The sequence below is a fragment of the Ammodytes marinus genome, assembly GCF_949987685.1.
Source record: "Ammodytes marinus genome assembly, chromosome: 17".
Classification (NCBI taxonomy): domain Eukaryota; kingdom Metazoa; phylum Chordata; class Actinopteri; order Uranoscopiformes; family Ammodytidae; genus Ammodytes; species Ammodytes marinus.
In genome coordinates, this window is record NC_137221.1 from 3,384,819 (window position 1) to 3,411,005 (window position 26,187).

Consider the following 26,187-nt stretch of genomic DNA (forward strand, 5'->3'; position numbering starts at 1 on the left):
CACAGACACTCCGAAAGTATAACTGGGAAAAGCGGGAAAAGCAGCAAATGCAGGCGATTTAATCATTGGGTCATATACTCAACCATTATTTTAAATCTTTGGATAACAACATTAATGTACAGATAGATAATAGTAGCACCAATAATGAGCCCCGGAGCACCCCACAGGTAACTTGAAATAGTTTATTTAACCAAACATAAAAAAGAATGATTTTTTTGCATACAATATGAATAGAAATGAAAAAACATTGAGGCATGAAAGTAAATTAAAGTCCATGTCTTATCTATCTTCTTTTAAGTGGTTGATGTGAAGCTCAGCAGCAAAATACACATAAAAAACAATTAGAAATAAGATTTTTTTTGCAAATTATTAATCGAATTTAAAGCTCCCATATTATACACTTTTCGGTTCTATTATACACCATATTATATGGTCTTAGTGGTCCCTAATACGTTTTTCTTTAATTGTTTGCTGAAAAAAACTTTCAGATAATTTATTGTACTATGCTGATGTTCAGCTAATCTCACAATGGCCTATTTTTTAAAAAAGAGTTGCAGGTCCCCTCGTAAATATACAATCTTTGAGCTCCCCCCGCCCCCTGTCCGGAAGCGAAGCCAGATACGCCTCGCCCTCTGTCTGTCAGGGCCGTGGACCAATAAGAAATAGGGGTGTGGGCTGCACAGTGGAAGCTTCTGGCTTTACGGTTTGTGAGGTCAGAAAAGGGGATAATTCTGACTGGAGTGTTTTTGGGGGGAGGGGTGGGGGTTTCAGAAAAGGGGAGAGTGAGAAAAGGAGAGATTGTTATTTTTTTTGATATTTTGGCAGTCTCTAGGCACACCGTGGACGCATGGATATGTTGGAACACATTTAAAAAGTGCATTTAGCATAATATGGGACCTTTAAAATAGCAGAAGATAAGATTTTTTTTCAACAGCCCTAGAAATGAACATTTACTAAATCAAAACAATTTGAGTATCTAATATGAAATATGTAATCAACTTCAAAATAACTATGGAACACGAATAAGCAGCACATTACAATTAGCTGGTTTTATTCTTGTTAGAATTTGTTGGGTCAGTTTGTATCAGATGTATACAAAAGCAGGTGTTTGATGTTATCTGAGGCCTCAAGTGTCTCTGCTGCTTCCCTAAGTGTAACAATAAGACAATGAAGTGATGTGAAAGAGGACAATCATTTAGAAATCTGGATGTGAGTTCCTGGCTGGTTCTGGTCCTCCACAGTCCTCTCCATCAGCTCCTGTTTCCATCTGTTCAGTTTGTCTTTGATGAAGCTGTGAGGACTGAGGTTTCTCTTCATCATCTTCACTCTTCACAGGGACAGGACTGACCAACACACTGATGGATTTTGAGATGAAAATTAAACAAAATCTTAAGAGTTCACACCTCCCCAGTCTCACACAAAGGTGATGATGAAGAGAAGTGATTCATTTAGAGATCTGGATGTGAGTTCCTGGCTGGTTCTGGTCCTCCACAGTCCTCTCCATCAGCTCCTGTTTCCATCTGTTGAGTTGAGCTGCTGGCTCCAGGCTCTGCCTCTCTGTTCTCCTCAGTTTGATGAAGCTGTGAGGACTGAGGACATACACGCTTGTGTCTTCTTAGTTGATCATGCCAAGTAAATCTTTGGTCACAAACACTGCAGCAGAATATTTTCTCCCCCGTGTGAATGGACATGTGTGCGGCCAAATCGCCCTTCCGTGTAAATGATTTAGCACAAACTGAGCACTTGAACGGTTTCTCTCCAGTATGCACGGCCATGTGTTGTGTTAAAGTTTCTTTCCGGTTAAAACTTCTCTCACATACAGTGCAGCTGAATCTTTTCTCCGTTGTGTGGACATCCATGTGTTGTTTCAAATATTTCCTCTGTGTAAATGCTTTACCACAAAGTGAGCAGCTGAGTGGGTTCTCATTGGTATTACATCTGACACCATTCAATGGTTTCTTGCCTAAATTTACACTTGCCTCATGTTCAGCGGTATCATTCCAGTCCTCACTGTCTTCAGTCTCAGGTTGAAAATGTGGATCTGGATGAGATTTCCTGGCTGGTTCTGGTCCTCTACAGTCCTCTCCATCAGCTCCTGTTTCCATCTGTTTAGTTGAGCTGCTGGCAGGAGGCTCTGCCTCTCTCATATCACTTTTAGAGTTTTCATCATTTATCAGACACATTAAACCTGACTGAGGTTCTCTGGTCTCCTTCGAATAATCATCACTGTCTTCAGTCTCAGGTTGTAAATGTGTATCTGGATGTGAGTTCCTGGCTGGTTCTGGTCCTCCACAGTCCTCTCCATCAGCTCCTGTTTCCATCTGTTCAGTTTGTCTTTGATGAAGCTGTGAGGACTGAGGTTTCTCCTCATCATCTTCACTCTTCACAGGGACAAGAGTGAATAGGAACTTGGTGATATCAGCCCCCTCCAGACCTTGAAGCTGCTCTCCCTCCTGACTGGTCCAGAGTTCCTCCTGTTCCTCTTTAATGTGTGGGGGCTCTGGTGGGTCCTCCTGGTCCAGACTGGAGCCCCAGTCTGTTTGGATTCCCTTTGCTTCCACTTCCTTTTTTTCCAGAGGGTCTAAACCTGTCTGAGGTTCCCTTTCCTTCTCCCAATCACTGTTGTCATCACTCTTAATGTGTGGGGGCTCTGGTGGGTCCTCTTGGTCCAGACTGGGGCTCCACTCCTGCTGCTCAGGGGGAACCTCTTCTTTACTGTGGAGCTGTTCAGTGGAGGTGCTGGCTTGACACTCTGCCTGTCTGTTCTCTTCAGTTTGGTTTTGATAAAGCTGTGAGAAGTTACATTTGTGTCTTCTGAGTTGATAAGGCCATCTGAATACTCGTTCACAAACGCTGCAAGAACACGAGAATCTGTTCTGTTGAGTGTGGATGGCCATGTGTTTTTCTAACGTTGTCTTCATTGCAAACGTTTTACCACAATAAGGGCAAGTGAATCTAATGTGGTTGAACATGTGTCGGCCCAAGCGTGACTTTTGGGTAAATGTTATACCACAAACTGAGCAACTATATGGTTTATTTTTAGTATTACTTCTCATCTCACCTTTAAAGCTGCTGCCTGGAGTCTCTACCTCTTCTATTTGATGTTGAGAGAGCTGTGGGGACTGAGGACAGACAAGCTTGTGTTTTGTTAGTCGATAATGCGACGGGAATCTTTCATTACAAACGCTGCAGCTAAATCTGTTTGTGTGCATAGCCATGTGTTGTTTCAGTTTTCCCTCCTGTTCATATTTTTGACCACAAACTGAGCAACTAAATCTCATGTGAATTTTCCTGTGCATCCTCAGAGTCTCTTCTGAACTGAATCTTCTTCCACAATCAAGGCAGCTGAATGGATTCTCTTTGGTGTGAGTTATGTGTTTACTTATGTGTTTTTTAAACCATTTAGGGCAAATAAATCTTCGTTGACAAATTGAGCAAGTATATCCTTTCTCCCCTTGGTGCGTGACCTTGTGTCTTTTTAACGCTGCCCTGCGTTTAAATCTTTGCCCGCACTGTGGGCAAATGATTGGTCCATGAATCTTCACGTGCATCTTTAGATGTTTAAGCTCTCTACATTTTTTTCCACACTCAGGGCAGCCGTAGCTCATTCCACTTTCAGAGGTTTCATACTTTTTCAAAAACTTCAAACCTGACTGGGGTTCTCTGGATTCATTAGAATAATCATCATTGTCTTCAGACTTGATTTCTTGAAGCGCTGCCTCAATATAGGCTTCAGGTTGGTTTTGATAAAGCCGTGATGATCGGCGAAACACACAGAGGTGCTTACTTCGCTGTGAAGCTGAGGGGAAACTTTTTTCACAAACGCCGCAGATTGATATTTTCTCTCCCGTGTGGATGGCCTCGTGTTCTGTCAGATCGCCCTGCTGTTTAAATGTTTCACCACAAACTGTGCAACTAAATGTCTTCTCACTGTTTTCCTCAGTTTGGTTTTGTTGAAGCTGAGAGGACTTAGGACCGGCGCACTTGTGCTTTGTTAGATATCTATAATAAAGGAATTTCTGGTCACAAACTCTGCAGCTGTATCTTAACTCTCCTGTGTGGTGGGTGCGCAAATGGGTTTTCAAGGCTGGCTCATTTGAAAATCTTTTCGCACAGAGAGAACAACTCAATGGCCTCCATTCAGGATGAGTTATCATGTGGTTCTTCAGTTGTATCCTAAGACAAAAGGTTTTACTGCAAACTGAACAGCTGAATGGTCTGTTCTGCTCAATTTGATGAAGCTTTGGGGACTGAGGACAGACACGCTTGTGTTTTCTTAGTTGAGAAGGCCAAGTAAAGCTTTGCTCACAAACACTGCAGCTGAATCTTTTCTCCCCTGTGTGAAGGGCCACGTGTCCAATCATGCCTGCTTTCGTGTTGAATCCCTTACCACAAAATGAGCAGCTGAATGGTTTCTCCTCTTTGTGAAGGGGGCCGGCACACCCGTGTCCAATTTTGTGGCTGTGCATATGGCTTGACAAGTTCATCTGATGTGTAAACCTTCTCGCACAGACCGTGCGACTGAATGGCTTCTCCTCTGGATGAGGTTCACTGGTCTCTTTACAGTCATCATCACTGACCTCTATCTCAGCTCCTGAAAAGTTGTCAGACTCGTCTTCAGTCAAGGGTCCTAATTCTTGATCTGGATGTGGGTTCCTGGCTGGTGCTGGTCCTCCACAGTCCTCTTCATCAGCTCCTGGTTCAGGTTGGTTTTGTTGAAGCTGTGAGGACTTAGGACCGGCGCACTTGTGCTTTTTTAGATATCTATAATAAAGGAATTTCTGGTCACAAACTCTGCAGCTGTATTTTAACTCTCCTGTGTGGTGGGTGCGCAAATGGGTTCTCAAGGTTGGCTGATTTGAAAATCTTTTCGCACAGAGAGAACAACTCAATGGCCTCCATTCAGGATGAGTTATCATGTGGTTCTTCAGTTGTATCTTAAGACAAAAGGTTTTACTGCAAACTGAACAGCTGAATGGTCTGTTCTGCTCAGTTTGATGAAGCTTTGAGGACTGAGAACAGACAAGCTTGTGTTTTCTTAGTTGAGAAGGCCAAGTAAAGCTTTGCTCACAAACACTGCAGCTGAATCTTTTCTCCCCTGTGTGAAGGGCCACGTGTCCAATCATGCCTGCTTTCGTGTTGAATCCCTTACCACAAAATGAGCAGCTGAATGGTTTCTCCTCTTTGTGAAGGGGGCCGGCACACCCGTGTCCAATTTTGTGGCTGTGCATATGGCTTGACAAGTTCATCTGATGTGTAAACCTTCTCGCACAGACCGTGCGACTGAATGGCTTCTCCTCTGGATGAGGTTCACTGGTCTCTTTACAGTCATCATCACTGACCTCTATCTCAGCTCCTGAAAAGTTGTCAGACTCGTCTTCAGTCAAGGGTCCTAATTCTTGATCTGGATGTGGGTTCCTGTCTGGTGCTGGTCCTCCACAGTCCTCTTCATCAGCTCCTGTTTCAATCGGTTCAGGTTGGTTTTGTTGAAGCTGTGAGGACTGAGGCCCGAAGCACCTGTGTCTTGTTAGTTGATAATCCCAAAGGAATCCTTTATCACAAATTTTGCAGCAGAATCTTTTCTCTCCTGTGTGGTGGGTGCGCATATGGCTTGTCAAGCTTATATTATGTGAAAACCTTTTCGCACAGACCAAGCAGCTGAATGACTTCCCTTCAGGATGAGTTCTCATGTGTTTCTTCAGTTGTATCCTAAGACAAAATGTTTTCCTGCAAACTGAACAGCTGAATGGTCTGTTCTGCTCAGTTTTTTGAAGCTGTGAGGACTGAGGACAGACAAGCTTGTGTAATGTTAGTTGAGAAGGCCAAGTGAATCTTTGCTCACAAACAGAACAGCTGAATCTTTTCTCCGCTGTGTGAATGGCCTCGTGTCCAATCATGCCTGCTTTCGTGTTGAATCTCTTACCACAAAATGAGCAGCTGAACTCTCCTGTGTGGCTGACCATGTGTTGTCTCACACCACTCTTCCGCGTGAATTTTTTGCCACAAGCAGAGCAACCAAATCGCCTCTTCCCTTTGTGAATTGTCATGTGTGGTTTGAGATTTGTAATTTGGCCTATGTTCACAACGGTATTACGTTCATCCTCATTCATGAGGTTTGAAGCTGACAGAGTTTCTAACGCCGGTTTACTGTCTTCAGTCTCGTCTTCAGTCACAGGTTGGTTTGGATGAAGCTTTGAGGACTGAGGACAGACATGCTTGTGTTTTCTTAGTTGAGAAGGCCAAGTAAAGCTTTGCTCACAAACACTGCAGCTGAATCTTTTCTCCCCTGTGTGAAGGGCCACGTGTCCAATCATGCCTGCTTTCGTGTTGAATCCCTTACCACAAAATGAGCAGCTGAATGGTTTCTCCTCTTTGTGAAGGGGGCCGGCACACCCGTGTCCAATTTTGTGGCTGTGCATATGGCTTGACAAGTTCATCTGATGTGTAAACCTTCTCGCACAGACCGTGCGACTGAATGGCTTCTCCTCTGGATGAGGTTCACTGGTCTCTTTACAGTCATCATCACTGACCTCTATCTCAGCTCCTGAAAAGTTGTCAGACTCGTCTTCAGTCAAGGGTCCTAATTCTTGATCTGGATGTGGGTTCCTGTCTGGTGCTGGTCCTCCACAGTCCTCTCCATCAGCTCCTGTTTCCATCTGTTTAGTTGAGCTGCTGGCTCCAGGCTCTGCCTCCCTCATATAACCTTTAGAGATTTCATCATTTTTCAGAGACTTTAAACCTGACTGAGGTTCTCTGGTCTCCTTCGAATAATCATCACTGTCTTCAGTCTCAGATTGTAAATGTGTATCTGGATGTGAGTTCCTGGCTGGTTCTGGTCCTCCACAGTCCTCTCCATCAGCTCCTGTTTCCATCTGTTCAGTTTGTCTTTGATGAAGCTGTGAGGACTGAGGTTTCTCTTCATCATCTTCAATCTTCACAGGGACAGGAGTGAATAGGAACTTGGTGATATCAGCCTCCTCCAGCCCTTGAAGCTGCTCTCCCTCCTGACTGGTCCAGAGTTCCTCCTGTTCCTCTTCAATGTGTGGGGGCTCTGGTGGGTCCTCCTGGTCCAGACTGGGGCTCCACTCCTGCTGCTCTTCTTCACCAACTAACACTTTCCGGAGCTCTGAGCCGCAATCTGAAAGAGACAAACAGTTTGGATTAGAAGAATTTCTCCTTTCATCATTTGACAAAAATGGTACAGAACAGACATGCAGATTATTGGGGAAGGAGGGGGGAGGGGGAGATGGTCAACAGCCATCATAAACTTCCCTTTCCCAAGCCACATTAACCTAACCTTGAAATCCAGAACCATATCTAGAACGATATGGGGTCTGGCCACGATCAATATAACTTCCCAACTCAAGGGGCACGACTAAGCATGCATTTAAATACCACTGTACGCAATTGGATAGCACTACGACAAATCAGAGCAATGAACAAGGCGACGTATTAAGCCCTGTTTGTTAAGCAAACCGAGGGGATAACTGGTAAATTAAACTTTTGCTGTGGTCGGTCGGTAAAACAGAACATTCCTCTTTTTTGCTAATGAAAGATAAGAGTGCCGTCTTCCAAATCATTAAGTGTCGAGGCCAAAGTCGTTGCAAACTTTACCATGAATCTGCAGCCATCTGTGTTGTTTACTATCACGGCTTCAATGGCTCACGCACAGCACTGTTGTCATCCGGGCAACTCCGAATTTTCGGACATAGTTAATGAGCTTCTACAGATCGTGTCCAGAGTAACTGGCTGAGCAAATTTAGTTTGTCAGTCGCAGGTCTGGATATCCAAGCTAAAATTATCCAGCTCTGACTAGGGGATCCAAAGGCGTTCCAAGGCTAGTGTGGATTAATAATCTATCCATTTAGTCCTGGGTTTTCCGGGCTAGAAGTGCCCTGAATGTTCCATCCTTATCAGATGTGTTTAACTCAATATTATTTTAAGTCTCCCTCTAGGGCTGGGCAATAATTCGATTTCGATTAGTAATCGCGATAAAACTCACGGCGATTACGTCGATAAGCATAAAACATAAATGCTCGATATTGAAAAAAATTATAATAAAAAAAAATATATATATAAAAATATGGATTTGCCGAACACAGCAGAAATACTCGCAACAGCCAGTCAGATCACAGTGTTTGCCGTTCATGTCAAAGTACACGCCCATTTTCTGGTGCATGTTTGAGCTTTGAGCGGCGCGGAAAGGAGAGGAGAGCGGAGGGATGGAATTTACGTAACACCCGCCACACGCCATATGCGGATAGATTTGCGTGCTGGCGTGTAAATTCTGTCACTTCACCCGCCACTGTGTCGGGTAATACTTTCCAGTCAGGTCTGATCGAATTTGCATATTTAATACATTCGTCATACGCATGATGACAGTGCGCTGCACAGTTCAACAGTTTGTTTTTGCCTTTCTTGTTGAACTGAACTACGGCGCGATCTGCTCCGTGAGGAAAAGTTTTCTCCAAGTTGACGTGTGGAGGCATGAGTCGACAAATCAATCGACTTACTTTGCCCCCTTTTTTCCCTCCCACGGCAGAGGTTGAGGTGGTGAAAACAAGTGAAAACTGCGCTTTTCCTTTAGGCATCAGAGCTGCTGCCATTATGTTACAGTATTTACATCAAAGCCCTAATGGTAATACAATTTAGATGCTTTTTTTAATGCTGCCCATGCTTTTGCATGGGCAAATAAATCTTTGTTGACAAACTCGGAATAATCTTTGTGTGTTTCTAAGGTGATTTAACATCATAGTCTTAGACGAGCGTTTAACTTGTGCAGCATATTTTGCACTGCACTGTTTTTTTATAAACAGTGAAAAAATGGTCCCACACTGGACTCTTATGTGAAGCTGACACTTCATGCAGAAGTGACGCTCCTGTGGCGCGCTCACGACCAGACGTGAACTCGCATACACGGTTATAATAAAACAGCATAACCCCCTGATTTTCGGATTTATAATTTTAAAGTCGACTTGAGCATGGAAAACCGGTCATTGGGTCGACACATTCACATCCCTAATGCATATGGAGATGTGATAAACACTGCCTAACTCAACACAAAGACTGTCGACCTTCATCACTTATTTTTTTTTAATGTTTGACCATGACTTCTTCTGGTAAACTATTCATTTACCAGCTAATTCTTTATATCCCAAATTCAAGAATAAAATCAATCGTCCAACTACTGCACTTTCAATTACTGGCCCACTCCTTCCACATACTTTCAGTTGTAGGCTTCAAATTCAATATGGAGTTTCATGTGAAAGAAGTTAGAGCTTTTTTTAAATTTATTTATTGATTTGAATGTTTTATTGTTGTGTATAACACAAATGGTTTGAACCATGAGATTGGAACCACAGACTGCATACAGTGGAATTCGTTGACAGAACATAAACAGATAGGCTACTGATTTATGCCAACTACTGAACCAAATGCCAAGCAACAACTGTAAACTTCTGGATGTGTTATTTTAAGACTGGTTGTCAGTCACACATACCAAAAAACATCGCTCCCTTTTTGTGCCAGACTTAACTTTGTTTCTTAAGTAGTCGTTAAGTTAACCCACCACAGCTGCTGCAGCTGTGTGTTGCCAACTCTTCAGTAAGGAAAGTAGCAATTGCATAAAACACCGATGTGAATAAGCACTGCATATCATTTTGAATTGCACTACTCTTAAAGACTGTAAAAGAGGGGGGGAAGCTGCTACTACTACTGCTAATAGGGATGCTAACGGCGCATCAGAGTGGAGAGGTGTGTATCTCCTGCTCTGACTGCAGCTGGGAGGGACTGCTGCGTAAGGACCCGGCCACCTGTCAGTGCTTTGGGACGGGGGAGGGGGCACTGAGGCTCCCGCTGCTCGTTGAGAAGAGTGAAGAGCGATACTTGCTTTAGTGAAAAAAGTCACCAATCACACCAGAAAAATAAGCTAGATTTGTCGCTTGTCGCTTAGCTGCATCTTCCATATTGCCGCGAGTGGGGATTGAGGAAGTAACGTCGCCTGCTAACTTCCTGCTATTTCAAAATAAAAGCCAACTCACGTTTTTCTAGTTAAATGCTCAAGTTAGGCCAGTGAAATGCTTTTAATCTGAAGCCGTAGCCTGTTTGCAGCCCCGAGACTCAGGAAACAGAAGTATTGCAAAATAATAATAATGGCAAGACAAAATAGCCTTATACCAATCTTTCTTTGTTTCAGTCTTTAGTCTTTTCAAAGTCTTTTAAAGGTCCTCTAGTGTAAACCCAGCATAAGTCACAAAGTTCACACAGTCTCTGTTCCTCTGGGATATTTTAATATCTGCTGACCTCAAGTTGCAGGGGAAGGATTACCATTTTTAATTGGGAAATCAAGGATCTTTGATTTCTAGGTACATTTGCATATATACAAATATATATACATATAATTCTGTTCATAATTATGCTTGATTTGGACATATGTCTATAATTTCGGTTTTAACAACTGTAAAAAACAGCAAAACCTAATACAGGCTTTGTGATATAAAGGTCAGCCTATCTGATGTTGTTTAAGACCTTCAAGACACATTGCCTCCTCAGTTTGAATAAACATAACTAGGGATGGGATCAAACCCAGTTCTATCAAGGACCCGGTTCTCGCCATTTTTAGCTATCTTTATCACTTGGCTGTAACTTCAGAGGGATGTAGGCTAGACTGTACAAAAGTTCCCCCCCCTCTAAATTCACGTTATTAGACTGCCAGAGCTCCGTTTTGCGCTGTTTCTGGATGAGAGGGTCAACTCATGTCAACACCAGACTGCTACTACTGATAACAGAAACTGTATTATGACCGCCAGCCAAAATAAATAAAAATGACCACTAGGGATGTGAACAATGTGTCGAGGCAACGAGCGATTTACGACTCATGCTCAAGAAGACTCTAAAAATAGAAATCGTTAAATCAGGGGGGTTTTACTTCATTTGATTATTTGGGGACATGGGAGATGTCTGTGATGCGAGTTCACGTGTGGTCGTGAGCGCACTGGTAAGCGCTTCAATTCTGCAATGTGCGCATATTAAAAAGTCAACAGTGAGGGCAAAATGGGGCGGGAGTTGGGGGCGGGACTCGATAAGCCTTAGGCTTCTTCCGTCACCCTTCGGACAACACTAATTAAGATGTATGATGTGAAAGAGATAATTGTGTATTGTGTGGAATTGTCCGAAAGAATAATAAATAAATAATAATAAAAAAAAAAATAAGCAGCATGAAGTTCAGGGTTCAACATAACTTTTTTTTCCTACTGGCCCGCCGGGCCAGTGGATCCGAGTTTTACTGGCCCCTTGTATATTTTCACTGGCCCTGCACACTTTTTTTTTCTTCATAATTTAGTGTCAATAATTATAATACCTGTATTAGAAAAATAAAGAAAGATAACCAGATCTAAAGGGAATATCTATACTGTAACAGTATATATATTCCCTTTAGATTTGGTTATTTTTCTTATAGTTAATTATATGAAATGTTGATATTGCTCATACACATAATATAAAAACCAGGCAAACATATTGAATTAGAAGCCTACAACTGAAAGTATGTTGAAAGAGTCGGCCAGTATTTTAAAGTCCAGTAGTTTGATGGTTGTTTGTATTCTTGAATTTGGGCAGTTTAATGAATAGTTCACCTGCAGAAGTCATGTTCAAACATAAAAAAAAAATAAGATATGAAGGTCTGATCATTCTTTGTAGTGTGGTAGGCTGTTTTTATTACTTTCTCTATATGCATTAGGGATGTGAATGTGTCGACCGAATGACCGGTTTTCCACTTGCGCTCAAGTTGACTTTAAAAATAGAATAGAAATCCGAAAATCAGTGGGTTATGCCGTTTTTTTAAATGGGAGATTTCACCGTGTATGTGAGTTCACGTCTGGTCGTGAGCGCGCTGCAGGAGTGTCACTTCTCCATGAAGTGGCAGCTTCACATAAGAGTCCGGTGTGGGACCATTTTTTCAAACTATTGATAAAAAACAATGCAGTGCAAAATATGCAGCATAAGTTAAACGCTCGTCTAAGACTATGACGTTAAATCACCTTAAAAACACACAATGCCTTCGTCCGATCACAGCAGCGTTTCACCGTGTGATCTCGGCAGCGAGTGAGCCGCTGCGCAGATGAACTGTGGTTTGTGGCTAAAATAATAACCGGGGATATTCTCCCCGTTAGCGATTTCAATGGGAAAGACTTCCGCGATCTGATTGAATGTCTCGAGCCTGAAAACACAGTGCCAAACTGCGCGACTATAGGAACTGTACAGTGAGCGGAGTCCCTCCGTTCGTTTCTGTCTACAACCGACACAATCACCGGAGACGCATTCACAGCGTTTAAATAACGCCTCTCATTTGTATTACCATTGGAGCTTGGATGCAAATACTGTAACATTAAGGCGGCAGATAAAGGAAAAGCGCAGTTATCATTTTCTGCACACCTCTGGCTCTGCTGTGGGAAGAAAGGGGGCAAAGCCAGTCGACTCGCAGGCGGACGGTAGGCAGCTCTGCCAACGGAGCGAGAGTGCACCCGCTTGTTGCTCTGCCTGTCAAAACGCCCACACATCGGTTGTCCACTGGCCTTTCATTAAAAAATATATTTTATATTAGGTTTATTATATTGAGTCTTAAATAAACACTGCTTTCATTCCGACTCTCAACGCGCATTTCAATGAACCATGATGTAGTCTACAAAAAGATACTGAACTGTGATTGGCCAGTCACTGGCCCGGGCGGGACAGTGACTGGCCAATCAACTTGCCCTGCATATGATTTTACTGGCCCCGGGCCATCGGGCTATACGTTATGTCGAACCCTGAAGTTATAACATTCGTCTACGAGGCCGTGATGTTAAATCACCTTCACACAAAGCTGTCGCCCGAGCAAAGCAGCGAGTGGAACGATGTGACGATAAAACAGAAAAACTCTGTGGTTTGAAGGCTAAAATGATAGTCGGGATATCCTGCCCGTTAACGTCACCTAGGGGAACGGCTTCTGCGATCTAAGACTGTTCAGCCTGAATACACAGAGCCATGTCCCGAAACTGACTGCGCTACTAAAAGGGACTAGTAATACATTTACATTTTTAATTTAATATTGGAGGAACTAACCTGCTCTGTGTGACCGGACTTCAGGCTTCAAAGCAGCGTCCAGTAGTTTCTGTTGTCGCTCGTCCTTCTCTTTTGAACGACAGAGTTCCTCCTCTTGCTCTGCTAAGATGTTGGCTAATTAAAACAGAAGAAATAATTCAGACATCATACTCAGAACAAATGGCTTTTATATTTTTGGTCCATGTGCAAAATCGCTCAAAAAAAGGAGTTTGCTCTAATCTAGGACAGTCTGTTTTATGCATAAAAAAAAACAGTATGGCCTTCATTACTGTGAGGCAAATGTATCTGCTCATAAACATTCATGTGCATTACTCAGGTTTGATGATTTCAATTAGTACACTATTTTTCTTGCTTTTCATATCCCAGCTCTGCGCTTTGCCATTGTAGCCTAACCTGTAATACAATGCATTACGTTAATAAATGATATGAGAATATTACTATATCCTATGCAAAGGATTGAGTAAAATTCTATTTGCTTTAGGGATGCTTTCTTTATAACAGTATTGGACCTGTACACCTTGAATACAATTCAAATTGCACATTTGATTTTCCTATGTGTATTTTCCACAATTTAAATGACTGTCCCAGATAAGGCAGATCATGCTTTCCCACATTAGGAACAGTTTAAGATTTAATTTAGAAAATTAAAATCAAAACACATTTCCTCAATATTATTGTATAATTTGATACATAATTGTATCATAAACATAATCTGATAACAAATGGGAACATTGTTTTGTTTATGACAAATGTATAACCTTAGCATTGATTGTCACTGTCCTTTATCCTTTACAATCAAAAATGTTAATTCATGTGATTTCAATCACAGGGAACCCCTGCTTTGTTTGACAACACACATTCTTTTAAAATGTGTCAGAAGAGATTTATGCTCTGGTCCTTTGCTTTCCCAGATTAGGGCAACTCACCCAATATCATAATGAATGTCTCATGTTCACAAAAAAACTTTAAAATCGGTTGAGAACTAAGCGAGTTACGGTTACTGTTGTAGAAAAGTCCCCATGTTTTAGATTTTACTAGCCTAGACGACCACAAAATGGCGGACGCGCAGGCGCAGAGCGGCGACACTCATCAACAGACCATGAGGAAACGATTTCAACATCTATACATCTATTGATGTTACGGTAGAAGCTGTATTTCTCTGATTAATAATGAACTCGCAATATAGGAGGAACAAACCTGCTCTGCGTAACCGGACTTCAGGCTTCCAAACAGCGTCCAGCAGTTTCTGTTGTCGCCTGTTCTTCTCTTTTGAACGACAGAGTTCATCCTCGTACTCTGCTATGGTTCTTTCAAACAGCCCAAATATCTCTTCAGCAGCCGCAGCTAGGCGCTGGTTCACCAACGCTCTCGTCATTCGGACTTTAGACATGTTTAGAGAACATTGCTGAGCTTAAAGTTTAACCTGAGCCTGGTGCTTCGTTGCGAACAGACGCCATCTTGTTAGTTAAAGAACAATCATTTCTGGACTTCAGAATAAAAGCCCCGAGGGTTCGCTGAGGCAACGTCTTGGCAAGACATGAAACATATTCTGAAACAAAGACCCCAAAAAATGTATAATGCATAAAAAAGCAGCGATATGAAATTGAAAAAGATTAAATATGTAGGCTATTTAAGCAATATCACAGGAGAGGGAGCAATTGTTGCTCTATTAGTGCTGCTATGATTCGGTCGTATGAATGCTTTTTTTTATAAAGTTGTCATTAAAGCCATTGTCATGGGTAAGCCTACGTTCACCCAGGTACAACAGCTGGTGTCAACAAAAACACTACTGCTTTTGTCCAAAGGAGGCGCTAGAATGAACACGAACGGAAAGTTCCTCCACTATAAAACATCAAAATAATATAGCCTACAGGTCACAGGTGAATCTCGAAAAATTTGAATATCGCGCAAAAGTTCATTTATTTCAGTATTTCAACTTAGAAGGTGAAAATGATATATCATATAGACTCATTACATGCAAAGTGAGATATTTCAAGCCTTTATTTGTTATATTTTTGATTATTATGACTTACAGCTTATGAAAACCCCACATTCAAAACCTCAGAAAATTGTTATATTACACAAAATCAATAAAAAAGGGATTTTAAATACAGAAATGTTGGCCCTCCATAAAGTATAATCATGCATATTTACTCAGTACTTGGTTTGGGCCCATTTTGCATGAATCCTTGCCTCAATTCCAATTCATTTCCCATGATATTCTAATAATATGAGTTTCACCTGTACATTTAAAAGTAAGGCGAGTCACTGCAGGTAAAAGTATTTGTTTTTCAAACACTGGTCAATTTAGCCTATAGATTTTAGTCTTTTGCCTTTTTTCAAACTAGTATGAATCCAACAGCTTCAAAATGTATATGTAGGTGTTTATTTGACTAAACTTTGTCTGTTAACATCTGTATATTTCTGCTAGGCCTACACAACCATCTTTAATCAAAATATTTCCAGTAAACACTTTGGACTCCAATATGTTGTTAAGATTAAATAAAGACGTAACAATAAAATGTTACACAATCTTTTTGTTGTTGTTGCAATAAACTTGCAACGTTTCATGATAGGCTACTATCTATTTGGGGCGACTGTGGCTCACTTGGTAGAGCGGGTCGGCCGATGATCAAAGGGTTGGAGGTTCGATCCCCGCCCTGCCACTTGTGTCATAGTTGTTGTGTCCTTGGGCAAGACACTTCACCCACCTTGCCTCGTGTAAATGTCGATAGTTAGCCTGCTATCGGTGTGTGAATGGTAACGTGTAAATGGGAACAGGTCTCCCTTGTAAAAGAGTCTTCGGACTCAATGGGATATAACTGTATAAATAAAGGTTAAAAAAAAATAAAAATAAAAAATCTATGAGGGAAAGATTGTACCCTATTAACCTGGAGCGACTTAATAATATAAAGCTTTATTGCAGACACAGGTCCTTAACATATCATACAATATAAAAAAGGAGATACACAAAATACACAGAATAAATCAATTACACATGGGCGTATAGGATATTCAGGCTATTGCACCAATGCCGTCTTAACCTATTTGTATCTATATCAGCTTTTCAGAGGGCTGACTAGGGCTTCAATTATGTTGTTCTCTGACTTGTCCAGGCGACACATAAAACTAAACGTCAGTTGTCTTAAGAGTGCCTCACAGGTTGCCACTCTATTGGACATAAACAATTGACTGGCACTATGCCACCTAGGGACACGAAGCAGCAACCTCAGTGCATCATTGTGTGCTATACCTTGAGCCTCTGCATACTCTTTTTCTTATATTTAGTGTATTAATTATTATTGTATTATTATTAATAATTACTTTATGTATTAATTAACTACTTAGTTATACTATAGAGCCCTTAACCATACAGTTCATTTCATTCATTTAGCAGAAAAAGAAGGTAAAGAGTGCTGGTTCACTGCCAACATCAGACATCATTATGAGTCTTGATGTCTGGCTGAGTGTAGTAGCAGGAGAAGCCTATTTGGAATTGGTTGTGGCGAACGATGACCTCAGAGGAAGTGTTTGCGGACACGATGGAGTTCTTGTAGATCGTGTGGCTGCTGTTGGTCTGCGGGAATTATTCAGAGTATATAGGCTTTAAATCATCTCATCATGATGACACAACGTTAAATTGATTCATGTTGGGACATTTAATCATCTTTGAAATAAAAAAATAAAATAATAAAATAATAAAAAACAAACACGCTGCCTGATAAAAGTGAACAAGTTGCAGGAGTTGTTGGTCTGCGCAACATATATGATTTGAATGTAAATTGTGATAAAGTGCATGCTTTTGGCAACATGTTTAGTGATTCTTACAACATACTGTATATAGTATTCTTCATTTCAACATCTTCATGTCAATACTTGCGGTAACTTAATACTTCTTGTTTGTATATTATTCTGTTAAAACATATATTTTATTTTGTTTTTTTCCCCCTTACTCTATAGTGCTTTCTATTTTTAGCACAGTAAATCGGAATCTGCCACAATTGCAACCTATTCCCTGCACAAATGATGTACGAGCAAGTGACAAATGTCCTGCCATTGTTTAAACCTGCAGTGTGTAGAATTTTGGGTTTTATTTCCTAGCAGATTTTGTAGAAAGTAGTTATAATATCCATAAGTACATTTAATTTAGTGCATACTAGCTGAAAACATTTTTTTGAATTATTTTTTTCCCCTTAGAAAGGGTCTCATATATGTCCATATTTCTGCATATTTTGGACCAAGGCCTAGTGCCGCCATCTTGAAAGTGTCATAGTTGGAATGTCATCAGGTGCATTATTTAAAATTTAGAATTGTTCTTGTCCTTGAAGGCCACTGTAGCTTCTGTTATTATTCGAAAGGGTTGGGGTTACCCAGGGAGTGTTGCATTCTAGAACTTTCTAGAACTTTCTTGATGATGTCATATTACACACTGCACCTTTAAGTAGTGTTTTTGTTTTCGTCCTTGCATGCCGTGCATGCACCATTGTTTTGGTTTGTTATGATTTGATTTGATTGTTGTGCTCCATGCCATGTGCTATGGCCGTGAGCAGTGAATAAATAAATGAAATAAATGAACAATTTCTTACGGCATTGGACCTTGGACCGCCAGCCCTTCACTGTGGTTTTTCTCAGGCTACAGGCTCTGGCGTAGGCCTCATGGAACAGACATTCGATGCCGTTGTCCGCCGCCGGATATTCGCACAAAGTTACAATGCAGGCGTCAATGTACGGCGCTGGGTTGGTGTGGTTGTTACAGGCGGTGAAGGGAGCCTCCTTCCTGAGGTTACAGCTGTGGACACACATCATGTAAACAGACATAATTATCTATCTATCTATCTATCTATCTATCTATCTATCTATCTATCTATCTATCTATCTATCTATCTATCTATCTATCTATCTATCTATCTATCTATCTATCTATCTATCTATCTATCTATCTATCTATCTATCTATCTATCTATCTATCTATCTATCTATCTATCTATCTATCTATCTATCTTATTGGAATGGGAGTCCAGTCAGGGCTCTTCTCTGTTTAACTGGGTATATATTATCTTATCTTAAAGGGATAGCGCAGTAATTTTGAATTCCGCATATAAATCAAATCAAATCAGTTTTATTTGTATAGCCCAATATCACAAATAGACATTTACCTCAGTGGGCTTTACGTTCCATACAGTATGACACCCTGTCCTTACACCCTTAGCTCGGCTGAGAAAAAACTCCCAGTAAAAAACCCTTTACTGGGAGTAAAAAAATTGAGAAATCTCAGGGAGAGTCGACAAACTAAGGGATCACTCTCCCAGGACGGACATGCTGCAATAGATGTCATAGGTAGAGAAAAATATTGTAAATTAGCAGTGAAAAATCCTTAATTTACACATTGAAGTGCACAATTGAATGGATATTTAGTTCCTAGGTAATTAAGCTTTATATGTTTTTCCTTATGTCCCCCTCTGCAACAGTACAATGCTGACTCCTGCTACAGCGACGTCTCCCCAAAACGCCTTATACTGACTGATCATTCACCATCTCCATAAGGTAAGACACTAACTATGCAGAAGTACTGTGTGTGTGTGTGTGTGTGTGTGTGTGCGTGTAACTGATGGCCATCTCCATAAGGTAACACACTAACTATGCCTCATTACGTCATACAACCACACTTCGAAAATACTGAACTATTCTTTTAAACTCAGGACAGCTGTTATGTGGAAGTTTCATCTTGACACATTTTTGCATTCACACCAAATGAAAATGTGAATAATCTGAGTCTTACTGTTCTTTCACCGCGGTGCAGTTGATCCCATGGTCAGCAGGTGCTCCATAACTATTGTCACAGCTAGGGGGCGACACACACACACACACACACACACACACACACACACACACACACACACACACACACACACACACACACACACACACACACACGCACGCACACGCACACAAGCACACACACACACACACACACACACACACACACACACACAGACACACACACACACGTTTAGGACTCAAGCAAAGATAAGCAATAGTTTAATATGTATTCATTTATATCTACCTCTAAGTTATTGTTTTTCAATTGTGCTGTCTGTTGATTGACGTTGTATCTGTCTGTCTGTCTGTCTGTCTGTCTGTCTGTCTGTCTGTCTGTCTGTCTGTCTGTCTGTCTGTATGTCGGTATGTCTGTCTGTCTATCAAACATCTCTTTTGTTTTATTTTCAAGAGGCGTAAAGTAAAATCTCTGGAAACAAACTTAAGAAGTGTTTCACGTTTGACTATTTATAGGCAAATGTTTGAGTAAAATGAACATTCTGGTTTTATTCTATAAACTAATGAAAGCATTTCTACCACATTCCCAAATAAAAATATTGTCATTAAGAGCATTTCCCTTAAGTGATGTGGAGAAAAATCCAGACTGCTCTCTTTAATTTCTTCAAGAGCTGAAGATTCAACCAAAAATTAACATTGGCATTACAGACGAGCTAAGATTTATTAGGGGACCCCCAAAGCACATTGTAACAATTTCATTAGCTTTACTTGGGTTGAGGACTTACTTTTTTGAACTGAGTCTATCCACTTTATACGTGGACGGGCGAGGTGGCGATGATGAACACAAGCCATCCGACTGAGGCCCTGCAAAGTTTCAGGACACATTGTGAATCAGAGCAGCATTGACAAGGTTCAAATATAAACGGCAGCACACTAACGTTTAGTTTAGTTTGTTAGATCGCACGGATACACAACATCACATAGGTAACATAAGTAAAGCATTAAAGGTCACCTAAATCTTTATCTTTAAATATTTTATTTGTGAAATGAATTTACATTTTACATTTTTAATGATGAAATTATATGTGAACTATGAAATTGTTAATAATAATAATAATAATAATAATAATAATAATAATAATAATAATAATAATAATAATAATAATAATAATAATAATTCATTTTATTTGATTTATTGACATAACATTTTCCTTTTGTTGTGATTTCAAATTTATATAATATTGATTTATTTTGTTGTTATTAAGTGTTTGCGTCTGGAATATAGGATTTTGCATCCTGTAACAGAATCATTTCAACACATTTCCAATTTCAATACATTTGATCCTGTGTGGTGATTGATATGATTTGAGTGTCTGTACCTCCGTAGTGGAGCTGCGCCATGTTGCCGTCAAAGAAGAGAGACAAAGTAGTTGGTGGAGTTGGACCACCCGACAGTGACTCCAGTTTGGTCCTTTGAAATCTCAACACCTTCGAATGTCTGAACGGAGCTGTTTAGGCTCACCAATGTGCCATTCAGCTGTGTCACATGAAAGATAATGGTAAATGGACTTATATAGGCAAGGCAAGGCAAGGCAAGGCAAGGCAAGGCAAGGCAAGGCAAGGCAAGGCAAGTTAATTTATATAGCGCAATTCAAACACAAGGCCATTCAAATGGCTTAACAGGGGCAAAATTCAAATACATAATACACATTAGAAAAGCGAATGAATACAAATAGAACATTAAAAAGCGATTGAATAGAAATAGAACATTTAAAAATTACAGGTTAAAATGGAAACAGAAAAGTCTTCAGACTCGATTTAAAAGAACTGAGAGTTGCAGCAGACCTCTAGTTTTTCTGGGAGTTTGTTCCAGATATTTGGAGCATAAAAACTAAAAGCTGCTTTTCTTTGTTTAGTCCTAACTCTGGGGACTGTAAGTAGACCTGTCCCAGACGACCTAAGGGCTCACTAGGTCACTAGGCCTTGGTCCAATATATACAGAAATATGGAGATATATGAGACCCTTTCTAAGGGAAAAAAAAATAATTAAAATGTTTTTTTTTCAGCTATTATGCACTAAATTAAATGTACTTATGGATATTATAATTACTTTCTACAAAATCTGCTAGGAAATAAAACCCAAAATTTAATACGATAACAACTCAAAACCATTTCCAGACCTGGATTTTTTTTATTTTTTTTTAAATGCTGGTAGAACGGGCTGTGGTTGGGGCTTGGTGTGAACCTGCAGGCCTTTGCTGTCACTCTCCTTCATGTCGCCAGAGCCCCCCCACACCCTGCACTCAACATACCAACAGAGGGTTGTGATGCATGTTTGGTATGTGAGATGTAGCCCGTGGCAAGTTTTTTTAAATTGCTCAATCTTAACCACTTTTAACATTTCAAAATTCAAGATTAAAGACATTTTATTTTTCATATGCGCATTACCAATTACAGCAGCAGGCATTGGCAATTACATTCTTAAGTCTCAGGGCTCCTCTCAACAATGCAATAGAATAAAAGAAAAAAATAGAGTGAAGAGAGCAACACCTGAGACACATACAGTATAAACACAAATAAACACAACAGTAGATATTTCCATGAGTAAAAGAAATAAACATGAGGTTGCTGGCTCAATCCCTGGCACTCGACAATAGTATATCTGAATTTAACAACCACAACATTTTTATTAAATTTTAATAAAAAATTTGATTGATTTTTTTGTCCACCTTTCTGGGAATTTAACACACATTGCACAACATATCAATTAAACATACAAATATTCATCAGTGACACTATAGGGCAAATAAAAATAAAAGAGAAAATCCAAAATAAAAAGTGTTGCAAAATTCTATGCATGAATGGCAGAGGGAATAAAAAATGTATTCAGGGCATGTGCATATACATAGATTAAAAAGCTCACGTCCAGTTATCTCTGTCACAACAGGGGCCATAGATATTTCGATTTTATAACCTGTGTCCTCCCCACAGGTTTTTAACAAAAGGAATATCTCTAAAACACAGATAACTTAAATATACAGGAGGGAGAAAGAAAGGCTCTGCACACTGTAGGTCTGATCCTATAGCCAAGTTTTTCAAGTCAGTTAACTGGTTGAAGTGTTCAACAATAGGGAATCTAAGGCTAATGATAATTTCAATTGAACGTGTGGAATTAGATTAGATTAGATTACATTTTATTGTCATTGTGCACTGTGCACCAGTACAGAAATGCAGCTCGCATTCCAAGCTGAAAAGGCCCAAAAACATATGAAGATCCACAGATATGAATCAGAAATGATAGTAAAACAAAATATATATATTTCACATCAGGGAAACTTGGCCTCAAGTCTTTAGCATTTCTTTTTAACCTCTTTCTAACCTTTAAACAAAACTTGGAGTCTATCTGTAGTAGCAGACATGAGGCCGTACACCATAAGGCTCAATGCTAACATGCCCATGTTTAGCAGGTAATGTTGACCTTGTTAGCCAGCACAGTTAGTGTGTTAATATTGGCTAATTATAGCTCAACACAAAGCACAGCTGGGGTTGATGGGAGAGATTATCAGACAGTGGTATTGATCAGCATAATGATTCTATGGAATACTATAGAATACTATTGATTGATTGGTTCAAGATTGGTTGGTTGATTCAAGTAACAGATCCCAAGGAGTTAATTTAAACAAACACAGTAAATAAAAACAGTTAATGAATTGATATTGCGTTACGCTGAATGTTTCTAATAGTTAAACCTCAATTTATTAATTTGGATTTAAACTTTTTTTTTTTTTTTTAATTAGTTGATGAAACTAGCCACCTGCTTTAGAATACCACTGTTAAGAGAGAGAGAGAGAGAGAGAGAGAGAGAGAGAGAGAGAGAGAGAGAGAGAGAGAGAGAGAGAGAGAGAGAGAGAGAGAGAGAGAGAGAGACCCTGTCAGGTAAGACTCAAAGACTGAGTGGATAGTAGACAATTCATGATTGATGATGTAATTGTGAAATGTAATACTAGAACCAGCACTAGTGGGGGGATCTTACTGCGACATGGTTTATAATCTTGTGGTTAAAAAAATAAGGAAGACAGAAACTGGTATTGAAAGAATGATACACATCTGTCTTTTATTTGATAGTTTTCATTGTATCAGACATTGACAGCATAAGCATGATTATAGTGATAGAAACATTAACATTTGAAGTTTTCAATGTTAAATTGGTCTGATGACAGAATGTGAGAAACGTTGTTGCTGAGAGCAGACAGAGAGCAGTATGAGAGTAAAACCAGCAGCAGAGTCCCAGTGAGTCAGCTCAGGACTGGGGACACTGGTCTCTCCTCAGTGTCTCTGAGAGCGGAGTCTGGGAGCCCTGGGTGGCCTCACAGGTCACAGAGCCCACCTTCCTCCACTGGTCTGCAGGGAGCCTCAGGGTGCTGCTCCAGCTGTAGAGGCCGTCCTTCTCCAGCAGCCCGGGGCTCCTGCTCTGCTCCCAGCTGATGCTGCTGCTGCTGTCCACCTTCCAGGCCAGACTCCAGCCTGAGGGGAAGCCCTTGTTGGCCAGGCACATGAGCGTGGCCTTCCCCTGCTGCAGCTCCTCACTGGAGGGGGGCAGCACCGTCAGGGTGGGACGGACATCACCTAGGAGACACCAATCAGCTTAGAGGACAGGGACCACACAGCTGTCAATCAAACACCACACACTTTGACACCTTTACTGTGTGAGAGTTGAGTGTCTCATTTAAGGAGTTTCTGTCAGATGGTTGTTCTGCTTCACCAGTCACTCACTCACACATTGTTTCACTTCCCTTTAAGAAACCTCTCATGCACATCAGCACAGAGACAATCATCATACAGAACTCAAATATATCAAACTATACTGGAAATAAAACAATCACATTTAAAAAATGTTTTCCCATTTGAAGAAAACTATAAAGTACAGTTTGTATATTTTCGTCTATTTTTTTCCTGGTACATTTAAACACATTTACTGTTACAACTCTCCAAAGGTTCAAAGTTAATGAGATCCAGTTAACTGAAAAAATCAACCAAAAATAACAAAATACAGCAACACTTGACAAATAAAATACAATTAAAATGTCAGAAACATTTACAAAGCCAAAGAGTATCGCTAACGTTCAACGTTTTTAGAAGATCGGACATTTTGTAGCTTTTATACCAAATATTATTGCCTTCATTCACACGACATAAAAAAAATTATGGTTTGATTGCTGTTTTCGAAACCTTCCCTAACGTTCAAGCTGTTTCTCTCATTCTTCACATTAAATAGAAAAGTTGAAAGAGAAGCTCAGTGAAGCTCAAGTTCAAGGTAACAGAGGAGAAATGATCAATAAAGCTCAGTCTGTAAAGTGATTTAAATCAGTCCAAAGGGAACGTATATCTAACACAAATATTCACACATACAAATTAAAAATTCAACTGGTGAAACCATATGTAATACTCAAGCAGAAACTTACTTCCAACATCCAGTCTGGTTCCTCCACCAAAAGTCCACCACAGTGATACAAAGTCATTGAGCCGCCGTACAAAAACCTCTCACTGTACAGACACGGCTCTCTGACTCTGTCTGACAAACTACAATTCCTCAACTTTTAACTTTCATCTAGAAATCTAAATACACCACTTCTCATCTGCACCAAGCAGTTATAGTAAATATAACCATGATTTAATTTCAAATACTAAACTACACTTTGTTTTTTACACTAAAACTGCTGCAAAGAACTACAATTTCAGATGTAAAATCACATGTCTAAGTTTCTTGAGAAAAATGTATGTGAAAGAAAGGAAATGTTGAGAATAAATTAATAAAATACCTAAAAGATTGAACTTACTTCCAACATCCAGTCTGGTTCCTCCACCGAACGTGTACCACAGTGATACAAAGTCATTGAGCCGCCGTACAAAAACCTCTCACTGTAGAGACACGGCTCTCTGACTCTGACACAAACAAACTCAACATCATGAGCCTGTTTGGAAAATGTTGCAAGATAAAGATGAAAACTGAACAACCAATTTACAGAATGTATGTTTTTTATTTAATATATTTTAGCTTTTAATTGAATTCATACAATTGATACATGGTAATTCATGTCAATACAACAGAGGATTGATGGAAATAAAATTTGTCTAGAGAAATTAATTCAAAATTATATGACATAGCAATTGAAAGACTTCTAATCAATACTGTGATGAAGTGATTGATCCATTGATAAACAGCATCCTCAGAGTGATCCCAGTCCCTGTTGGAGTCAGTCAGAGCATTTCCATTGAGAGCCACTTTGCATCAGCAGCACCATGCTCCAGTGCTCTGAGAGAGTTTATAGTCCTGAGAGTTGAACACTGGATGACTGACAGCTGTCCTTCATGACAACAGAAGCCACAGAAATCCTCCTCATCAGAAACATGACTTTGATCTGCGTCCTCATCTGGACTCTCCTCTGCTGCTGCTTCACAGGTAAAGTCCAGAGAATCAAACTCCTCTGTGAACATCCGTCCCTCTGAAATGAAGCCGACAAAACCATGGAGCTGATTTATGTTTTTGTCTCTGTCTCCTCAGAGTCCAGAGGCCAGTACACAGTGACTCAGCCTGGAGCAGTGAGCTCTGTTCTGGGTGGCTCCGTCCCCATCACATGTAAAACCAGTCAGAATGTTTATGGTGGTGTCTATTTAGCCTGGTACCAACAGAGAGATGGAGAAACTCCTAAACTGCTCATTCACAGTACTAGCTCTCGAGCATCAGGGATTCCAGGTCGTTTTACAGGCAGTGGATCAAACTCTGACTTCACTCTGACCATCAGTGGAGTCCAGGCTGAAGATGCAGCAGTTTACTACTGTCAGAGTCTACACATTCCCAGTCAGTATGTGTTCACACAGTGAAAAACCGTCGTACAAAAACCTCCCTCAGTCAGACTGAACTGAAACTGAACTGAGAGCTGCAGCTGGAAGCTTCTGCAGAGACTGATACACTTCACTGAAGACAGAAACACACACAGACTTTATCAGTAGCAGTAGAGATACTAGACAAGGAGTAACACTTGAGTTCTGTCCAAGTAGAAGAAATTATAGATTAAATACTAAATCCTTTTCCTTATGGCAAATGGTCAGAGTCTGACGTACATGATTTCTGTTATTGACGGCCTCCTGCAAATTTCCACCTCTGATGAAAAAAAAAACAATCCTGGAATTTTTGACGTCTCTTCAAGTATAAGTTGAAAATGTCTCAACACAAGCATCAGCCGCAAATCATTTTATGGATTATTTTTTTTGCTTTATTAGAAAGTTTGGAGAGACAGAGATGAAATGGGG

At 40.3% G+C, this 26,187-nt stretch overlaps 1 protein-coding gene and 1 gene segment (V, D, J or C); one reads left to right on the forward strand and one right to left on the reverse strand.

Moving 5' to 3' along the window:
• Positions 1-651: 651 nt before the first annotated feature.
• LOC307264077 (uncharacterized protein) lies at positions 652-14,491 on the reverse strand (the record flags this gene model as incomplete). The annotated part of the gene is made up of 3 exons (XM_080045389.1): positions 652-7,138; positions 13,102-13,215; positions 14,299-14,491. The coding sequence occupies 3 exons, from the start codon at positions 14,489-14,491 to the stop codon at positions 1,449-1,451; spliced, it is 5,997 nt and encodes a 1,998-aa protein (XP_079901515.1). The 3' UTR covers positions 652-1,448.
• A 10,910-nt stretch (positions 14,492-25,401) lies between these two features.
• Positions 25,402-25,758, forward strand: LOC307264078 (Ig kappa chain V region 120-like). The segment is given in 1 exon: positions 25,402-25,758.
• The last annotated feature ends 429 nt before the right edge of the window (positions 25,759-26,187 follow it).